General features: G+C 35.9%; 1 protein-coding gene across 1 annotated transcript; it reads right to left on the bottom strand.

Annotated features, from left to right (window-relative positions):
- Window positions 1-16,474: 16,474 nt before the first annotated feature.
- LOC147489045 (protein FAR1-RELATED SEQUENCE 3-like) lies at window positions 16,475-18,094 on the bottom strand. Its single transcript, XM_086574553.1, has 4 exons — window positions 17,813-18,094; window positions 17,517-17,681; window positions 16,919-17,241; window positions 16,475-16,820 (listed from the first exon to the last, which is right to left on the bottom strand). Exons 1-4 carry the CDS (start codon window positions 18,092-18,094, stop codon window positions 16,475-16,477), a joined length of 1,116 nt encoding a protein of 371 aa, XP_086430679.1.
- Window positions 18,095-19,423: the final 1,329 nt, after the last annotated feature.

The raw sequence follows: 19,423 nt of genomic DNA, 5'->3' as shown, positions 1-19,423 counted from the left end.
TAGTGCAAACTTAAGGTGTATTTGAAAAGGTGGAGGTAGGAGAATATTGGTGGTGGTAAATGATTGGTATTATGAAGGATTAGCTCAGGTGGATGATGGTTAGGTGGTGCTCTAGGTAGTTCTAGAGAGGGTAGATCATCACAGGCTCTTAGAAACTTGCTGAATTTCTCATCTAGGTTGTTCGCATCCACATAATTATGGTATTCATCTACATCTTTGAGTAATTCATCTATCTCTTTCATTGTGAGATTGACTCTATCTCCCATAAGGTCGGAAGGCAGGATGGAAAATTCTTCCTCTATTTTAGTTATGTTCAGGGAGTAGAAATTGTGATCTTTGCCTTCTTCCATAAAAGGGGTATCTACTAGTGTGGGGACTAAGGCGTCGGCTACACTAATGTGATATACAAGACTTTCAATAGATTTCACTTCTCCTTCTACAGACAAATCTAATTGTCCATGCTTGAGTCTAAACATGTTAACCTCCATAGAAAGATTCCAAAGGAAATAGTCATGGATCCATCCCGACAATTAATTTGGGCATTGACAGTTGCCAAGAAAGGACGCCCTAAGATTATGGGAATAGAATCATGAGCAACTGCTGTGTCAAGAATAACGAAATCAACCGGGTAGTAAAAATCCTGAACTTTAACTAGAATGTTTTCAACTATGCCTTTGAGATACTTAATATAACGATCAGCTAACTGCAAAGTCATTTTAGTCGGTTAAAGTTCATGGAGACCTAATTGTTTATATAAATAAAAAAGGAGTATGTTAACACTTGTCCTTAGGTCTAATAGTGCAGTTGTTATGAAATTATCTCCCAAGGTGCATTGTATAGTAGGACGACCAGGGTCCTTGTACTTAACAATTACGTTATGTTCAGATAAAGAGGGATATTGTTCAGTTAAAAAGGTTTCTTGGGGTATGTTGGTTTTCCTCTTTGTGGTGCACAACTCTTTTAGAAACTTAGTGTGTCCAGATAGACTTTTTATAGCATCTAGAAAAGGTAGGCTTATAGTCAGATTTTTAAACACTTCTCTAATCTCATCAAAATTCTTGTCCTTTTTAGACATAACTAGTCTCTGGGGAAACGGTGGTTTTTCTCTATACTTAGCATAAGAGTCAATAATATTATTAACCTTGTCTTTATCTTTTGTTGTTTTCCAACTAGGTTTCCATATTGGAACCTCTACAGGTGTAAGATCATCAATTTCTATTATTGGGTCTTGTAAGATTTTACATTTTGGTTATGGTTGGACTGGAACTTCTATAGTTGTATGGTCTTTAGTTTTTACGGCAATATTAGGTATGGTTTCATTTTTAGCTTCTGTTTGTGGGCAATCTTCAAGCATAGTCACTTGGTTATTAACTACTTTACCCGAATGAAGGGTACACTACACCATAACTGCTATTTTGTAATAGAGCAAATTTTTAGTAAGTAACGGAAATAACTGTTACGCATTAAGTAACGGATGTATTCGTTACCTATGACCACAAACGTTACTTAAAGTCCAGAATTAATATTTATTAATAATTTCACGATTATGTTAGGATATGCTAACACTTAAATCTGTGAGCAAATGGGAAAATTGATCCAAACGAAATTAAATAAATTTAAAAAGAAAAAGAAAATCAGAAGCGGGCAGTATTTGGGTCACGTGCCTGTTTCCCCCTTCCTATTTTTCAGCTAACACTTCTAATTTCCGTTTCACCTCTTTTTTCGTTATTAAGGAAACATAAAACTCTCTATGTATAACCCTATTTTCTGAAGCATCTTCTTCTCTATCTCTGTAAAACCCTAGCTACGTTAGTGATGCAAGCCTTTACCGACGAACCAGGTAAGGTTTCAATCTTTTTTCTTCAATTTTTGTTTCATCTCTCACTTTAGATTCTCGATAAAAAAAAAGTTACTTTTTTTCCATTGAAAGATCACTTCTCTCTCTCTCAATTCACGTGGTTGTTTGGAAACATGTTTCTTAGTTGGAACAACTTCAATTAGGTAAGCTCCTCGGTCGGTTCTCCCTCTCACTGTTAATGGGGATTTTAATTTATTTTTCTAATTGGGGTTAACAATTTGAATTTAAAGTGAACAGAGCTAGTTTGAATCAAAAGCTTGTAGTTAGAGTTTTGCAAAAATGAAGAAATCCCATTGAGCTGTGTTAGTTTTTATGTTTGGGTTTAAAATTTTGAGCAAGTTCAATACAAGAATAAACACTGATTTCTTTCTAGGCTTGAGAATAAAGGCATATATAATGGAGTTTGAGATAACCAACTTAACATAATTATATTGTGGGATTGTACTATTAATAAAAAAAATCATAACGCATGCTAGTCAAAATTGAAGAATCAAATTACGTTCATATTACTATAGAGATTAACATCACAGTGTGTAATTTGCAGGCGAGGAAGAAATCATTTGGAATTTTTTACAGTGAAGGCCGTCGCTAACTAAAGGTTGCTTAATAGAAAACTTACTCAGGTATGATTGGGAAAGTATTTTGCATTTATTTACTTACTCATTGTGAATTTTGACACATTCGGCGTGTAATTATGTTTAGGGGTTAATGAACTAGTAATTATGCATGATTAGAATCATAACTTCCAAATCATTTATGCATTGGTTTTATCTTGTGAGTTGCGTAGTATTTAAATGTGTTTGTATTTAGCGCACGTGTTGGACTTCTTGGTTTTATTTGGTTTTTATTTTATGTATATAAAGTGTATGTTATTTATATTTATATTTATGATGTCGTTTGTTTCTTGCTTTTAGGTTGTACTTGGACAGCTAGCTGTCTATTATTTATGCTAATCATTATTTCCCTTAGTGTCTAAATATAGTATAGAATGTTAGAACCAATAAACAAAGAATGGATGAGTGAAAAGGAAAGAGGCAGCACAATCTATTCTATGGGAGTCGAGGTTTTTCTTAAATTTGCAAAGTGGAAGTTGGGTGGGAAGACGTGTCCTTGCCCATGCAAGAAGTGTTGAAATAGGTATTGGTTGACTTGTAAAGATGTTGAGCACCATTTAGTCTCAAACGGTATAGAGAAGTCCTATTGTGTATGGACTTTACATGGTGATGACTTATCTAACATTGCCGTTCATCTTCCAGTGGTTGCAAATATTGGGGAAACAACCACCGGTGATGTTGCTATTGAGATGGAAGACACCGAGGAAGAAACTATTGGGGAGGTCGGGATTGGGGTGGGAAACTTTGTTGACTCTTCTTTTGGATTGCATGAAAGAGTTGTAGGTGATGGCAGTCTGGGACCGGAGTTTGATGAACCTTATGTTCCTAAACCTAACTTAGGAAAGAGGTATTATGAATATAAGAAAAAGGCAACTGAAAAATTGTATTCTGCATGTGAGGGTCCCGAGATAACTCTCTCTGCACTTGTAGAACTTCACAATGTAAAGAAGCACTTTGGTTGGTCTGGAACTGGTATGTAGTACTCTTATCCTTGTTGAGGCGATGGTTGCCTAAAGGTAACATACTCCCAGAGAACTATCCGGTAATGAAGGAGATGTTGAAAGACTTAGGGATGAAGGCTAGATGCATTCATGCGTGCGAGAACAACTGTATCTTATATTGGAAGACAAAGAAAGATTTGACAGAATGTCCCGAGTGCCAAGTGATAGGGTTATATACTAAAAGCATTACTTTTGTATTAACTCTAATTCTTTATATTTTGAATGAGAATCATATGGGCAAATGTTATGCATATTATATATGTTATTAGTTATATGCATGTGTCTAATACTTTATGTTGTAGATGATATGGTGTGAACACACAGAAGATCATATCATCAGTACCTTATAAAATATAAGTAATCGTTCACAACCTAGATGGATTTGGACAAACCATTGGTACGGTTGTAGTATAATCTGGTATTAGTCTATCTTGACTATAGGATTACACTAGTACACTTTGTGTGTATTGAACAGGACCAAGTGAGGTTGTTTCTCTTTATACTGACTATATAAGAGAACAAACACCTCTGTTATTATGGATGCTTATCCTCTTAATCCGGATATAATAACGGGCACTTATGTGCATTGTATATTACTTTAAATCATCAATGAGTGAGATTCATTTGTGAATCAACAAACTCGATAAATTGGGTAATGACATTGTATGTAAGGTGTGCTGTTGATTATAGAAGGAATCCGTGGCCCGTAGGAAGTCGGGTTGATGATGTCCCCTTGAGGAGCTCAAAAAGATTGTCATGTAAACCCTGCAGGTGGATTTATTCCAACATGACAATGAGGTTGAGTGGTACTACTCAAGGACATAAGAAGTTGATTAATGTAGTTGTCAGTAACTTGACTTAATCAATGAACATTCGATATCTTAAACACGGGGAGATCCACAAGCATATAATATGGAGCCCATAAACGCTGACACGTAATTTGGGATTAGGGCGGTAGTGCAACAATGGCCTTTAGTGGAATAAGCCATTTGTTGATGAACTTGGGCCGTGTGTTCTAAGCGAACATGGGAAGCCCAAGCCCGTCAGGAGGCCCAACTCTAATTTCTCCTCATGGTCCCTGTTGTAGCCTATAAATAGAATACTCTTTCTCTGGCCGAAATTCACTATTCATTGTTCTGAAAAAGAGGCAAGAAAAGTAGATCTGAATTCGTTTCTGATCTTGAGAGAAAGAAGGGGGTTGGTAGATCGTTGTCCACACAACGTCCAATCTATTCTAAAGGAATACAACAGAAGATCAAGAGGTTGATTTCAGATTTCATAAAGCTTGGATTCTCAGAGTTATCTAAACCGATTCTCAAAGGTATGTTTTCCAATCACAAATCGTGGACACCCATTAATTCCGTTGCGCGTGGTGTTCGTGGTTTGTAGAAATAGTCATTCTGAAATAACGGTTCCTACACCAAGCACCAAGATATAAAGGTAAGGAGGGGGTAAAGGGAAGAAGAATTCCAAGGAGTCGGCCTAACAAAGTACTGAGACATTTTCCTTTAATTCCAAGACTTAAGCGGTTGTATAGTTTACCATGGATAGCACATGAGATGACATAGCATGCATGACAGAGACTTCCGTGGCTTATATGCGTCATCCAATTGATTCAGTTAGTTGAAAATTTGTAAAGAAAAGTGGCTAGACTTTGCTAATGAGCGGCGCAATATTTGGCTTGCAATTGCAATCGATGGGTTTAATCCGCGTGGCATTCAGTCTACTAGTTATAGCTGTTGGCATGTCATCACTGTGCCTTACAATTTCCCCCCTTCCATGTGCATGAAATCAGAGTTTCAGATGTTGTCTTTGCTTATACCTAGTCCCAAGGCACCAAAAGGAGACATTGATGTTTTTCTTGAACCTTTATATGACGAGTTGAAAGAGTTGTGGGAAGGAGTGCCAACTTATGACATGGACAAAAAAGAAGAGTTCACTTTGAAAGTTATGCTAATGTGGGGGATCCATGATTTGCCCGCATATGGAAACTTAGCTGGCTGCGTAACACATGGTTACAAAGCTTGTCCTATTTGCGGTGACAACACTTCTTCCATATATTTGAAGTCTAGTAGGAAGAATGTATACCTTGATTACCGTATATTCCTTAAAGGTAATCACCCGTTCAGGAGCGGTAAGTACTTAGGACTAGTGAGTAGCAAGAAAGAAGAGCGTAGAACTCCTCCACAACGATTAAATGGTGTTGCTGACCTCGCCTCTCTTTTTATGTGTATGTCGATGGTATATGGATGATGTAGATAGATGATGTAGATGGTGTATGGTCATTGAACAAAATAGAAGCATATCAAAACCTAATTATCCCTCTATAAGTAAAGGATGAGTATGGTATCGTTCCACTTTTAAGTGTGTGTTTATATAAAGGACATGACTGGAAAGGGGGTTTGAGGGATTAAAAACTATGATTATAGATATTATAGATTCTAATGCTAAACTAAACTAAACTATTGAGAATTTATAAGAAAGGGAATTCAAGAGATTAGAATCCACCAATACTTTTGATTCAATGACCTTTTACTTCATGGTTGTTCTCACAAGTAGACTACAATTAGGCAATCGAGCGAGTGCCGATGCCCTATTGGACGAAACATCGTTAACGAATAACTCTACTTAAGGTTGTTCCTATATTCATGTTACTAGTATCTTCTTTCCTTTTATGTGAGCTTGGGTAGCTATTCAATGAACCACCATCTAAGGCAAACACAAGGAATACTTCCCTTACTCTAAAACAATACACAACTAGAAGAAAAGTAGAGAATAATAGTATAATATTCAATTACAATAAATAAAATCCTATTCTAGCATTGTATTCAACTGTAATAAATAAAAACATGTTACTAACAAATATTCAATTGCAATAAATACAATCCTAAACTAGCATGATATTCGATTACAATAAATAAAAACCTTAATCTATATTTCCATCCCCTGGTCTGGGCAATGGAACTAATAACTAAAAACATAAAGAACTAACCTGATTGAAGAACACCATGAACCAGAAGAATCATTAAACCTTAAGCACTGGTTTCATCTCCTCCCTTGAAGGAGAAGATTAGCCTTCCATAAAGAAGGAAGAACACGAAGAACGAGAAAAAGAAGAGTCGAAGAACATAAGACTAGAAAGACTAATTTATTAAGACTCAACTAGTTAAAACCGATCTTTTATTATTAATCTCTCTCTGCCTCAAGTTATGGAGACAAGAGTATAAGTGAATTGGCAAATTATATGAGGCACTTAGGTCCTCTATTTATAGAGGTTACAATGAGCTCTAGAAGCATTCCAAACCGTCATTTGTTTCCTAATACAAATAGACTTCTTTCAGAGTCCAACTTCGTCTCCAAAACTGAGAAGAAATTGGCTACAGTGTCGATCCATGCGTTTGGATGCACTATTCATGCATCCTAGACGCGTAAGCCTATTTTGTCTCTTCTGCTCTATCCTTCTATCCTTTTTTGCGGGCTTTGGTCTAAGCAACGAATTATTTGGCCTTGGGCTTCCAAATAGGCTTTAAAATAGGTCCAAGTCGCATCTTTAATAGCTCCAATTCCTTGGCCTTCTCCATGATTGTCCACGGGCTTTCCATGTGATCCTTAATGCTCCGAATTGCTCCGTTTTACCCCTTTTTATCTAATATTCTACAAAACTCTCTCTTTCACCTGTAGAATCATAAAACATAACTTACAAACACTATTAGTCCACTAAGATGGCTAAACAAGAGGCATAGTCGAGGGTTAAATATCACTTTTTTTAGCACTTATCAGTTGTACTTTTGCAAACATTGAGTTATGTGAAGTATAAACCTGGTAAGAAGCGGAAGAGAGGTGGTCAAAATGTGGGTAACGACAATGAGGGTAATGAAGTTACATTGGCATGGTACATAAAGTCCATATTGTTTTTCCTTGTTTACTAGATTCATCATAAAGTTCGTCATATTATTGATGTGATGCACACTGAAAAGAATGTTGCAGAGCACATACTCGATACGATCCTCAGTAAGAAAGACAAATCAAAGGATACTGACTAGGCACGAGAGGATATGAGGGAACTTGGCATACAATGCAAACTGACCCTGCAAGTGGGAAACAAGTTAAACCTACAGCACCATTCATTCTAGATAAAGTGGAGAAGATGAATTTTCTTAAAACTTTAAAAAATTTGAAGCTCCCGTCAGGTTTTTCATCTAATCTGAGTAACATCGTCAGTCTTGATCCACCTTGTTTTCTCGTAATGAAATCACACGACTATCATGTGATTATGCAATATCTTTTACCCGTGCTACTTCAACATGTTTTTCCATCTCATCCTAATTTGCGGAGAGCTCTTCACCAGATAAGCTTATTTTTTAATATATTGTGTTCGAAAGTTGTAATTCGAAAAGAAATCCAAGATGCCAAATACATGGTTGCAGAGGCATTGCGCGTGTTAGAAAAGTACTTTCCACCATCATTTTTTGATATTAGCTTCCACCTTGTTGTGCATCTAGCTGATGAGGCATTGATATGTGGACCAGCTAGAGATTGTTGGATGTATCCATTTCAGAGTTAAATTATGCTTCTTTCAATCCCCATTGTTTTTGTCTCGGTTTTAAATGAAATTAATAAATGCATTCATGGGTTTATCGCTTACATAGGTCGATGAAGGAGTGCAAAGATATACCTAGTAACAAACGATTTGTTGAAGGATCGATTGCAGAGTCGTATCTTGTCTCTGAGTTTGTTAGGTATGCAATGGAGTACATTCCAAATCCACGGCGCAAAAATCACAAAAGTACTACTGGTGAAGTGTTTCTAGATGAAAATGATGAATATATTGATGAGGGGCCTATGCTTGAAGGTAAAGATGTGATTTTGTCGTCGGAGCAATTTGTACAAATCTGTAGATGGCTACTTTTTCGGTTGGAAGTTGATGGACTTAATGATCACTACAGGTGTTAGTTCTTTGCATGTGTGTCTATTTCTCCGTAAAAAATTAACAAATATATACTAACTTGTTTAGTTAAATTGTAGTGAGTATCGCGAATCTTTGCAATCTAGTTCCCGAGGCAGTAGGAAAAGGATAGCAAAGACAAAAGTAGAGATACAAATAGATTTTATCGACTGGTTATATAATAAGGTATTAGTTAATGGGGATAGGAAGATACGCTTTTTATGTTATTTATACTTTTTGAATTATGTTATGTTTTATTTGTGTAGTTGCTGGAGAATGATGACACTTCATTTGAATTGTGGTTCTTTGCGAGAGGGCCATTGTTCAAAGCTAAAACTTTTCGAAAGTATCACGTTAATGGTTATTTATTTTCTACTAAGTCTCACGATGAGACCGTTCTTACACAAAATAGTGGTGTTTGCATGAGTGCAATTACTACATTCACATCAAGTAGGAAAGATAAAAATCCTATCGATGCGTCTGCTATGTGGTATGGGGTCATCAAACAAATATTAGTGACTGCCTATAGGTCCCCTTGGTTTATATTACCATTACATTGAATACTGTTTACTTCAAAATCAATGTTTGTTGACTTAGGATTAGGCACAGTTTGACATGGAAACACACCTGTTTGGTTATTATTTTGGTTAGCAGACATGTCAATAACCTATTGGCACAATGACTACATCATTTACATCGTTTGTTGCAACATGTTAGTATTTTGATCATGCTGATCTTTCATAAATCTGGAGTTTTGTTCATTTTGTTCCTTCATTAAGTTTGAGTTTTATTCCATGATTTGATTATGATGTTGTAGCAAAGTTACTACTACGTCCTCTGTAGTTGGTTTAACTAGTGGAGTGGTCATAGGAGGAGTGACTGGAATTAAGGCTTGTTGAGCGTTCATGTCTGGATGTTGATAGTTTTGGATAATGGGCACTAAACCTTTGTTTTGGTCACCTAAATCTCCTTGTCCTAGATGTTGGTTAAATTGGTGGAAGTTTGTATTGGGCCTAATGTTTTGATTATTAAAACATGGAGGTGTAGGTTGTTGTTGTTGATTAGTGTTTTGCCTCCATTATGTGTTAAGGTTGTTATTAAAAGCACAGACATTGTCTGGCTGTGGTGGTGGTTGTTCATAGACAAGAGGACAATAGAAGTCGGAATGCTCAAAACTAAAACATAAATTACAACGAGGAGAGTTTATGTTCATGATAGGAGTGGGTTTCGTTTCTTGTTTATGTACAAAAAGGGCATCTACCTTACGACTGAGGGATTCAATTAAAGTTCTAAGCTCAGGATCTTGTTTTACCTCAAACATACTGGTTGCCTTAACTGTAGACAAAGAAGGGGTGGAGCGGGAGTAATCGTTACCTCCCCAGTTGTTACTTTTCTTGGATTGAGTATCTAAAAAGTTATAAACATCTATGGCTCCTTTACTTAAGAAATTTCCTCCATTCATGATGTCTAAAGTCTCTTTATGGTGTTGGGATAGGCCTTTGAAGAAGGCATGGACTAGTGTGTCTTTACCAAGATTATGATGGGGACATTCTACTAGAAGATCAGTGAAACGATTCCAAACCTTTGAAAAAAATTCTTGAGGCTTTTGGTGAAAGAAGTGAATATTTTGTAGCATCTCATCAGTCTTCTGTGGTGGGTAAAATTGTTCCATACATAATTTAACTAGTTTTTCCCATGTGTCGACAGAATTTGGCTTTTGTGCGGTTAGCCAAGCAGTCACTTTGTCAGCTAGGGTGAAAAGAAACACCTTTAGCTTTATTTGTTCAGGTGTTACGTTAGGATGATGGAATGTAGTAATAACTTGTTGTATCCTACGTAAGTGTTGATAAGGCTTCTCATGGTCTAAGTCATGGAAAACAGGTAGCAGATTAAATATATTGGGGGGGATTCTAAAATCTCCTGTAGTATCTGCAAGAATTATGCAGGACTCAGGTCCATCGTTCAAAGCCTTATAAAAATCAGAGAGGGGTCTCTTTACTATTTCTTCACCCATTGCTACAAATGTAATTGGGGTGGGTGTAGGTGGTAGGTGTGTGGTGATATGTGAATTTCTAGATAGGTGATTATTTTTGCATCTATGATAAACTAATAAGGCAGGTTTATGCTATTAGATCTTAATCTCATGCAAGTTTTAAGTCTAATATGCAATTCCTAACGAGTATGCAAAAATAGCCTGATTATTACTAGAAATAGAATCTTCTTACAGTAGATTCAAGGATGTAAAGAGGTGTTACCTGGAGCGTCCTTGCTACACGTATAAATAACGCCTTCAACAGCCTTGAAGCATGTCTATTAAAAACTTTTTCAAACCAACGGCCAGGCCACTTAAGAATTTAGGGAGGTTAGTTGTCCGTGCGTGCACGTTCCTTAATTAGATAACCCCAATTCTTTGAGTTTTCTAGACACTGTAAAGTATGAAAAAAAAATTTATGCAATTACTGGAGTGGTTGGGCATACAAGTACTATATTGTACTCATGAGATAATATTGCAGATAATATAAAAAAGTAAATCTATTCTACTTCAAATAGGGTGTAGGAGCGCTAAAAAATAAGGTAAATTGGGCGCGGGTCGCGTTTTGGTACTTTTTTTCCATAAATTTAATAGAGCGTGGGGCGCGCTTAAGAAGAGGGTAAATTGGGCGAGGGTTGCGCCTACGGTGTAATGCGTGAGGTGCGCTGTGTAAGGGCAATTAGAGGGCACGTGCGTGTTCTCAAATAAAAACAGTAGGGTGAACTTTTTAGGGTCAGGTCACAAAGTTGCAGGGAGTTGGTTTCTCAACTCGTATGCAATAAAACAGTAGCAGAAATATTTTGTAAAATCGTGAACAATGAAAACAATGTTTTGGTGTGCGAATAATAGTGAAAACAGTTTTGCTTATTCAAAATACGATATACGTAACAACGCAAGATGGCAAGCGGCGCCATTTGATAAGTAAGTTTTAATATGTAAAAACAATAGTTTCTACAATACTAAATCATGCATATCAATAATAATTATACTCTCTAAACATGTGTTGAAGATGAGAGTACTTGTGTTCGAACCATGACTGTAGCACTGTAATAGTTAAGGATGTATACTGTAGCTCTTCCAACCCTTGATGGTAGTTCTGTAAATATTAAAGTTGCTAATGTAAATGTTATATAATAGTCTGCAACACTTTTTATGATTTTTGGTACATTTAAAAGATGTTATATTGATTAATTACCAATGTCATAGTGTGTTATGTTGCATTCTCTAGCCATGTTGACTTCTTTTATTAATGATGTAATATCATTGTTAGTTAAGGGTGTGGGTCCTTTATGCAATATTTTTTGAGGAATGATTACGTAACTAAGGTTGGCATTATATTTACGATTGTATTGCTATGAAATAGTATGGGAATGTCTTTAGATAAATTTAAGACATGTTTGAACGTGGATAATTAGTTGAACTTTACATAAACAAATTAAAATGACACTTAGAAATTTTATGACGCAAAATCCTAGCCCCTAGCTACCATAACTCTTGTGATAAATATGAAAGTTGTCTTTTTAAGATAACGTGAATTTAAGGGAACTTGGAGCCCTTGTAGCCAAATGATGGCTTTGATTATCTCGTCACCAATTCAGAACGAGATGTGCGATATGTTATGCCTAATAAAGGCTTATTCACATAATTTTGGCGTCCGTGTGGGGTATGCGACATCCCGCTTAGGGTAACTACGCATGTGAGTGGTTCCATTATATGAGAGAGACATGCGGATGTGCATGTTCGGCTCGATTGAGAGGAGCGATTATGGTAGATAGGACTAGGTAAAACTTAGAAACAACGCGCTGCTAGGGACACTTGTTAATTAAACACTTTTGAAATGATCTTTTCCTCTTGCATAGTTATTATTCTAAGATTTACAAGTTACATTTCATTTTATGATATTACAACTAAAAATTGTTTTGCAGGAGAGTGGGTTAAACTAATTATTTTTGCAAAGATAACCCACTCTGTAATAAAGCATATATAGAGGTAAGTGTAGCATAAATTTTATTTATTATTAGCTAGAAGCTAAGATGCCTTTATGAAGGAACTAATTAACTACCTTAAGTTAAGGCACCTCAGTGGAGGAACAAACTGCTTTATTAATGTATACATATTTAAGTTGCTTTATTACTAAGGCTACTCACACTAGCATTGTTTATAATGCTGACCCGATTTGCATGTTTGCTAATCGGGTGTGTTCCTATATGAGCATAGTCGATCAACCTGGACAGGATCAGTTGACGTTCGAGAAGGTGGCTTGCTGTTAGTTTGTGAGTTATGTTCGCATTTTCAATAAGATGTCATTCATTTTCCTTTGAGATGTAGTGGAATTTGTTGGAGACAGATGTTTTTGTTTATTTCAGAATTGTTAACTGAGGAAGTTTGTAACTTAACTTTGATTGCAAGTTTTCATAATGATGAGATATTTGTTTAATTTTGAGTATTAATTAACTATTATTATATTCTTTGGTGTTATGATACATTATGGAGTATGCGATAGGTTGAGTTTTGAGGTAGTTGTCACACCTCGGATATCGAGGAGTCGGATATTAATTATGTTATCTAATTTATCGAAATTTGGGGTGTGACACTCATGCACACAATGATGGTGAAAATATTTTTGGCGTGCAATAATAGGCGAAAGAGTTGAGGATCGTTCCAAGGGAAAGAGATAGAATGGTTGCCCTGTCCTATGGGTTGAGATGGCACATCAAAGGAAGTAATGTTGATCTTCCCTAGTTGACGACTATCGTAATATATATAAGGAAATGTAATAGACCACAGCAAGTTTGTACCATGAAAATATTTAGATGTCAGTGAAACCTACGACACATCATGAGGCTTAGAGTCTAGGTTTAAAGTGTCTTGCAAGAACTCCTTACAGTGTGGGTTCAAAAAGTCATAAAAGACTTTTGATGCCAACAAGTCTAGTCCTTTTGCAGAGTTTCTTAAAGATGATGGATCGACGACAGAAAAGCATTTTTCAGGTACTTCAAAAGATAATGGATTATCCAAATCAACAGTATCACAAGAGGGTAAATCATTATGTGTCGATGACCCAGAAATATAAGTAGTGGCAATGTCCTGAAAAGTTGGATCGCTAGACCTTATGAACTATTGAAGGGCATCTGTTATGTCTATGTTTGAAAAATCTTACGGGCATAAACGAATGAATTCCTCCTCGGAAATGGGTTCATCAATGTGATCAAGATGTATTATGCCATCCTTACGCTCATCAACAAGTGAATGGGCAACAAAAGGTACATTTTCTATTTCTTCATCCTCTTCTCCATAAAAAATGAAAGGATCTTCCATGAAAGTTTGAAAGTTCATTATAGGGTATGAAAATACAACATTATTTGAACAACAGCATTCGGGCTCGGGTGCACTAGGAGCCTTAGACAAAGACATATCACAAGTCTCAACTTGATTTTGTGCGCTTAAAGTCTTAGGATCACTAGGCTCTTCAGAATATGTTGTATGATCACCCTTAGTGGCAATACGTGAAAGGATCCTCCTCGTATGATTAATGACACTATCATCATAAAAATGACTCAACCTGCTTTCAAGGCTAAGAATGGTCTGATTCGTAGTCTAAGTCAAATGCACTTGTTTTCCATGTACTAACAAAGAAGATCCTCGAGAGCATGATTCTCTTGGGAAATGTGGATTATCAGTGTGTGCAAGTGCTTGCAAGTGCTCATGTCGAGTGATGAAGTGTGTCAATAAGTCCTCCAAAGTTGGAGTAGGATGATGGTTATCATGTGAAGCATGATGATGCAAATGTGAGTCATGAAAACTTGTGGACCACGGTGATGACATAGTGATGGATGCAAATGATATTCTAGTGTATGATGCATAATACAAATGTCATTCAATATGCAATCCTAACTATTCAACAACTAGTGTCATTTCGCTTCCTTCAAGTTATGTTAGCTCCTATCCGAGAATCGGAGTTTTCACCATGGGCTTTACCACAATTCAATGTTCACTGAGCCCTTAGCTGAGCAGGTGCGTAGGTGAGTGAGTGTGTGTGTGTGTGTGTGTGTGGGGTTGGGTTCCCGAACAATAAAGTGTTAGGATCCTCAATTAGATAACCACATAAGCCTGAGGTCAAATTAATGCCTCGCAACAACACTCACCCAAACTAAGAGGGAGATCGATTGATATGGAGTTTTCCCAAAGTCCTTCTCCTTAGTCGGCTCCTAGTAATGAACACCGAGCTAAAGTCTACTAACCATGGTTTGTTCAATTTTAATCAAGTGCATCAATTGGCCGTTGGAACCAATGGTTGATCAAACAAGGCTAGTTAGTGTGTTGGTGTGGATCAAGTCCAACACCTCTTTGGGCCGGGCTTAGGCCTTAGTCCACTTTAGGAATTGAAATTACAGGTGCAAGTGTGTGACTAAGTGCAAATAAATCACCAACCATGCTTACTTAGAACATTCAAATATCCTCTAACTTGGGATTCGAGGGTGAAAAGTTACCTCCCAAGTTGTGATTACACACACTTGAGGTGGAGTTGACTTTGAGTGATCCTTGACTTGTTGACTTTTTGAGTCAAGGTCATTCACCTACATTCAAAAATTATTACACACATTTTAGAGGACTACACGTAGGCCAAAATGTGGCTTAAAGCCCAATAATGTACAAATGTCCAAGGCCTACTACAAGAATTTGAACTATACTAAAACAAAGATAAGTAATGCATTGTCCTTCTTCTTCAATCTTTGCACTTCTTTCTACCTTCCAAGCTTTGAATCCCTTGTATTTCAATAAGAAATGAGGTTTAGTGGCCAATCTAGGTCAACTAAGCACAACAAAACATCAAATCTCATAATCTAGCACAAAGCTAAAATATTTCCAGTTTTTAACCCTTCATTCAAAAATTCATAACTTCTTCAATTCTCAATGAAATTTCAAAAGAAGCCCCAATTTAGAAAGATATTTGAACTGTGGTTTTCTAGAAAAATCAAGAATTTTTTTAATCCAATGTAACCTAGTCAAATATCTATGTAAAGCCAGGTTGCATGGAGTTTTTTCTGAAATGGACAGGTCTCACCAAAACAATTCTAGAAAATTCATTTCTTAATGGAATTCGAATCCGGAAGATGTTTTAAAAAGAGGAAAGACTGAAGAATTCCCAAAATTTTACTAATGAATTAAACGAGCTGCATAACAGGCCCGAAATGGTACCTAAATTTCAGGAACAGAAACTGTGAAAATTTTGTACAAAGAGATGGAAAGGGTTCAACTTCACCATTAAAGTTGAATCCTCCATTTAAAAAGATGTAACTTTTTATCCCTAGAAGAGACTTTCTATCTCTATATTAGACTCAACTAGTATGAAAGAAAAAAAAAAAGATCTTTATCTCTAAATGATCCTCTTTCTCCACATTAGCTATTTTGGAGCTTAACATGGAGAAGAAACTTGTGAAAACCTTACACAAGAACTACTTCCATTAAAATAGAGTTTCTCCTCTAATTGGCTTCATTAAACCCTCACTAAGAGGAGGAGTTAGCCAATTCTCATTAGAACTACTCTTACACTAAGAATTAAAGACATGAAAACTAGATAAGATAAAAGCTTTTATTAATGGTGACTAGCCCTAAATTCTAACCCTATATCTAAAATATAAGAATGGAATGTGAGTGGAGAATCTCTACATATCTTTTATATGTATGATGTTTACAAAAATACCCCTAACTACTTTACTTAATCATTAAGGAACCACCTGTGGGCCAAAACCCTAACAGTTTTGGGCTTTTGGGCTTTTCTTCTTGATTCACTTTTTCTTTGGACTATTTGACTTTGAATGGGCTCTTCTTGGATCAAGTTGAATGGGTTTTATCTCCAAGCAACATAGTTTCTTGCTAAAATACCGATTTTGCTGAAATTTTGCCAGTTAAGTGTTGAAACCTGCAAAAACATGAAAACTACAATTACTTCACTTTATTAAACACATAATTGACCTAAACAAAATACTATTAAGGGGTTTATTATACAGTTTTGGATGCTTATCAATATTCTTGGATTTTAGTAGCTTTTACTTCTTTGACGGAATCTTTATTTGATCCAACTGACATTTGTTTATATGCAACTTCCACTTCTTTTCTTGCGTTATGCAAAATATGAATTGCTAACAAATACATTTCTTTTGACGTTGAATCTTTTGTTACAATATTAATTGCCTCTTGACAAAGTTTGCTATATCGAATAGTGACGGTTTCATGACAATTAGCATACATCTCTTCACTATGAGCACCAATTACAGACCCCAACTTAACGTCTCTTACCCACCTTTTAATAATGTAATGTGTTGGAAGCTTACAAACATCTTCAACTAAAGAAATATTCAGCACGTGCCTACACAAATATTCTGCAAACTCAAATAACTGACAACTACACTTTACAGTTATGTTAGAAGAATCAAATGTGATTGTACGAACTGACTGTAAACATACATTGAGCTATTCTCTCCATACATTGTAAACAACCTTTGAGCTATTCTCTTCAATTTTTTTGTGATAGTAGGAAATACTTTGAACAAACTGATCTTGAAACATTTTAAAGACTGGCCTAGCCTTGTGTAAAACTTAGCTACATCATTTTCAATACCAACTGAAAACTTTAAAACTGGTTTCACATAGTTTGTTATGTAGTCTTCATCATTTTCTTTCTCCCTTTTGTCTACTACATCTTGTTTATACTGTTTCATAAACTTGTATAAAGACATTATTGTTCCATCAACATCGTCTTTGAAATATGCATTTATGCTTTCACTTCTCTGCGTTGTGTACATAGATCCACAAAAAATATCACGTGCATAAACTGATGCCAAGTTTTCTCGTTTTCCATACAAATTATCTAGCCATTTGTTCATCCTCAATTCGTAACTCTCAAGCAGTAACTTCCAGTTAGATTCAAACTCTTCCAAAGTCTTATTTACATACAAACACTTATTAAAATCGCAAGTAAAAGCAGTATTTCCCATGACCGAATGAGGCAAATGCTTAGGAGCATTCCGTGTTATGTGCCACAAGCAATACCTATGGTGAGTACCCGACAAAACATATACAATAGCTCCTCCAATCCAATTGCTGACTCTTGATCCGTGAGAATTGCATTCGGTTGCTTACCACCCATTGCCTTCATCCCTATTTTCATTATCCATATAAGATACTCTTCTGTTTCTGAATAAAGAAGTGTGCCACCAAATAATACAGTCTGAAAATGATGATTGATACCGACAATATATGGTGACAAATGGCATATTGTATTTATTTGTCCCATATGTAGGATCAAAGCAAACCACGTCACCAAAATAGTAGTAGTCAATCCTAGATCTAGCATCGGACCAGAAAAAAGTTAGTCATGCGACCATCTGAATCAGCATGCATTGTATAGAAAAAGGAGGGATTCTTTGATTGCTGAGGCTCAAAGTAGTGAAGTAGAGTAGCGACATCTCCATTTTCAAGCTCTTTTTGACGTTTTGAGCTTAAAAAATTCAACGCATCTCTTCTATTGAAATCGACATCACAACTCCCACCAGCTTCCTGAGACATGAACTTCATCAGGAGTTTTGCTTTGACACCAGCGACACTCATATTCTGAACTACTTGTTGCTGCCCACCATTCATTTTCTTATGAGATCGAAGATTGTATCTTTTGCTTGGAGTCACTAGATTATGATTGTGCTCCTGAACTACTTGTGTGACAACCCATTTCTTATTTATTTTCCTTATTGACATCATTGTTTTGCATCCTGTTCTTGTATCCGCGCGAACCTTCGTTCTTTCTCCCAAATCTCCTTGAGCATTTCATAATCCTTCAAGAGAGCAACAAAAAGTCTGACCAATTAATTCATTCGAACGAGACCTAGATTTACATGTTGATGATCTCCGGATACTAAATCCCTCATGTTTTGCATATTGATTGTAAATATCATATGCTTCTTCTTCGGACTGGAACTCCATAGTAACATAAGGACGATACTCATTTGCTATCTCGCCGTCTTCGGCATAGTAACTCGTGATGTTTACTACATCTACATCTTCTTCTTACATTCCTCCTTGATTTTCCATCTCATCAATCTCTTTTCACTTTTTTCTTTATTATAAAAACAATCAACAAATTCTTCGCTTCGGATTTCTTCGTCCATTTTTTAACTAAGCTTTGACAACTCTGCATTGTAAAAATTCGTATTAGCGCATACCCACATATGAATAGACACTCAATTCTACTAAACTGTTGAGCTTATGAAAGAGCTTCTACAAGTATACTAAAAAAAAGTGTGACATATATATTTTAAGTATGCTATACTTTTAAAACTATCAAAATCATACATAATATGTTGAGATTTGTGGGCTCGATATAATAATACACACTAGCAGCAAGTTCCTACTAACAACTAATTCAACTTTTTCTTTTCCTCTATTATTATTATTATAACAATTAACGCACTTGAAATTGTATTCGAGCAACTTCAATACCAAGGTATTTGTTTTATGGAAATATCAGTGTAGCCAAGAAGTTTAGCGGGAAGAAGATGGATTTGGTAAAGAAAGAAAGATGAATTTTCACGGCTTAATTATCACGTTCTCTCTCTCTTTTTTGGAATTGTTTCTATTTGTTAGATTCATTTATCAAAATAAAGGATCTGTTGCCGATTTGCTTGGTTTAGTTTCCAAAATAAAGGATTTTGATTGCTATATTTTTGGTGGCAAGGAAGAAAACAGTGTTAATGAGTCAATATCTAATCTCAATCCCAAATAAGATCTAACGTAGTGTACCCACACAAGTTACCTTGTGCGGTTAGCCTCTCTGAATTCGGACTCTTTATGTTATTAAAGTTAATTTTAAAAACATAATTATTATAATTATAAATGATTCCGAAAATGTAAATAACCATTTTCTTTCTTTTATTTTCCTTATGGAAGAATATGAAATTATCGTAAGGTTATACATAT

Source organism: Coptis chinensis, chromosome 7 (assembly GCF_015680905.1).
Source record: "Coptis chinensis isolate HL-2020 chromosome 7, ASM1568090v1, whole genome shotgun sequence".
In the NCBI taxonomy this organism is placed as follows: domain Eukaryota; kingdom Viridiplantae; phylum Streptophyta; class Magnoliopsida; order Ranunculales; family Ranunculaceae; genus Coptis; species Coptis chinensis.
This window is presented reverse-complemented; position numbering and strand designations above follow the sequence as displayed.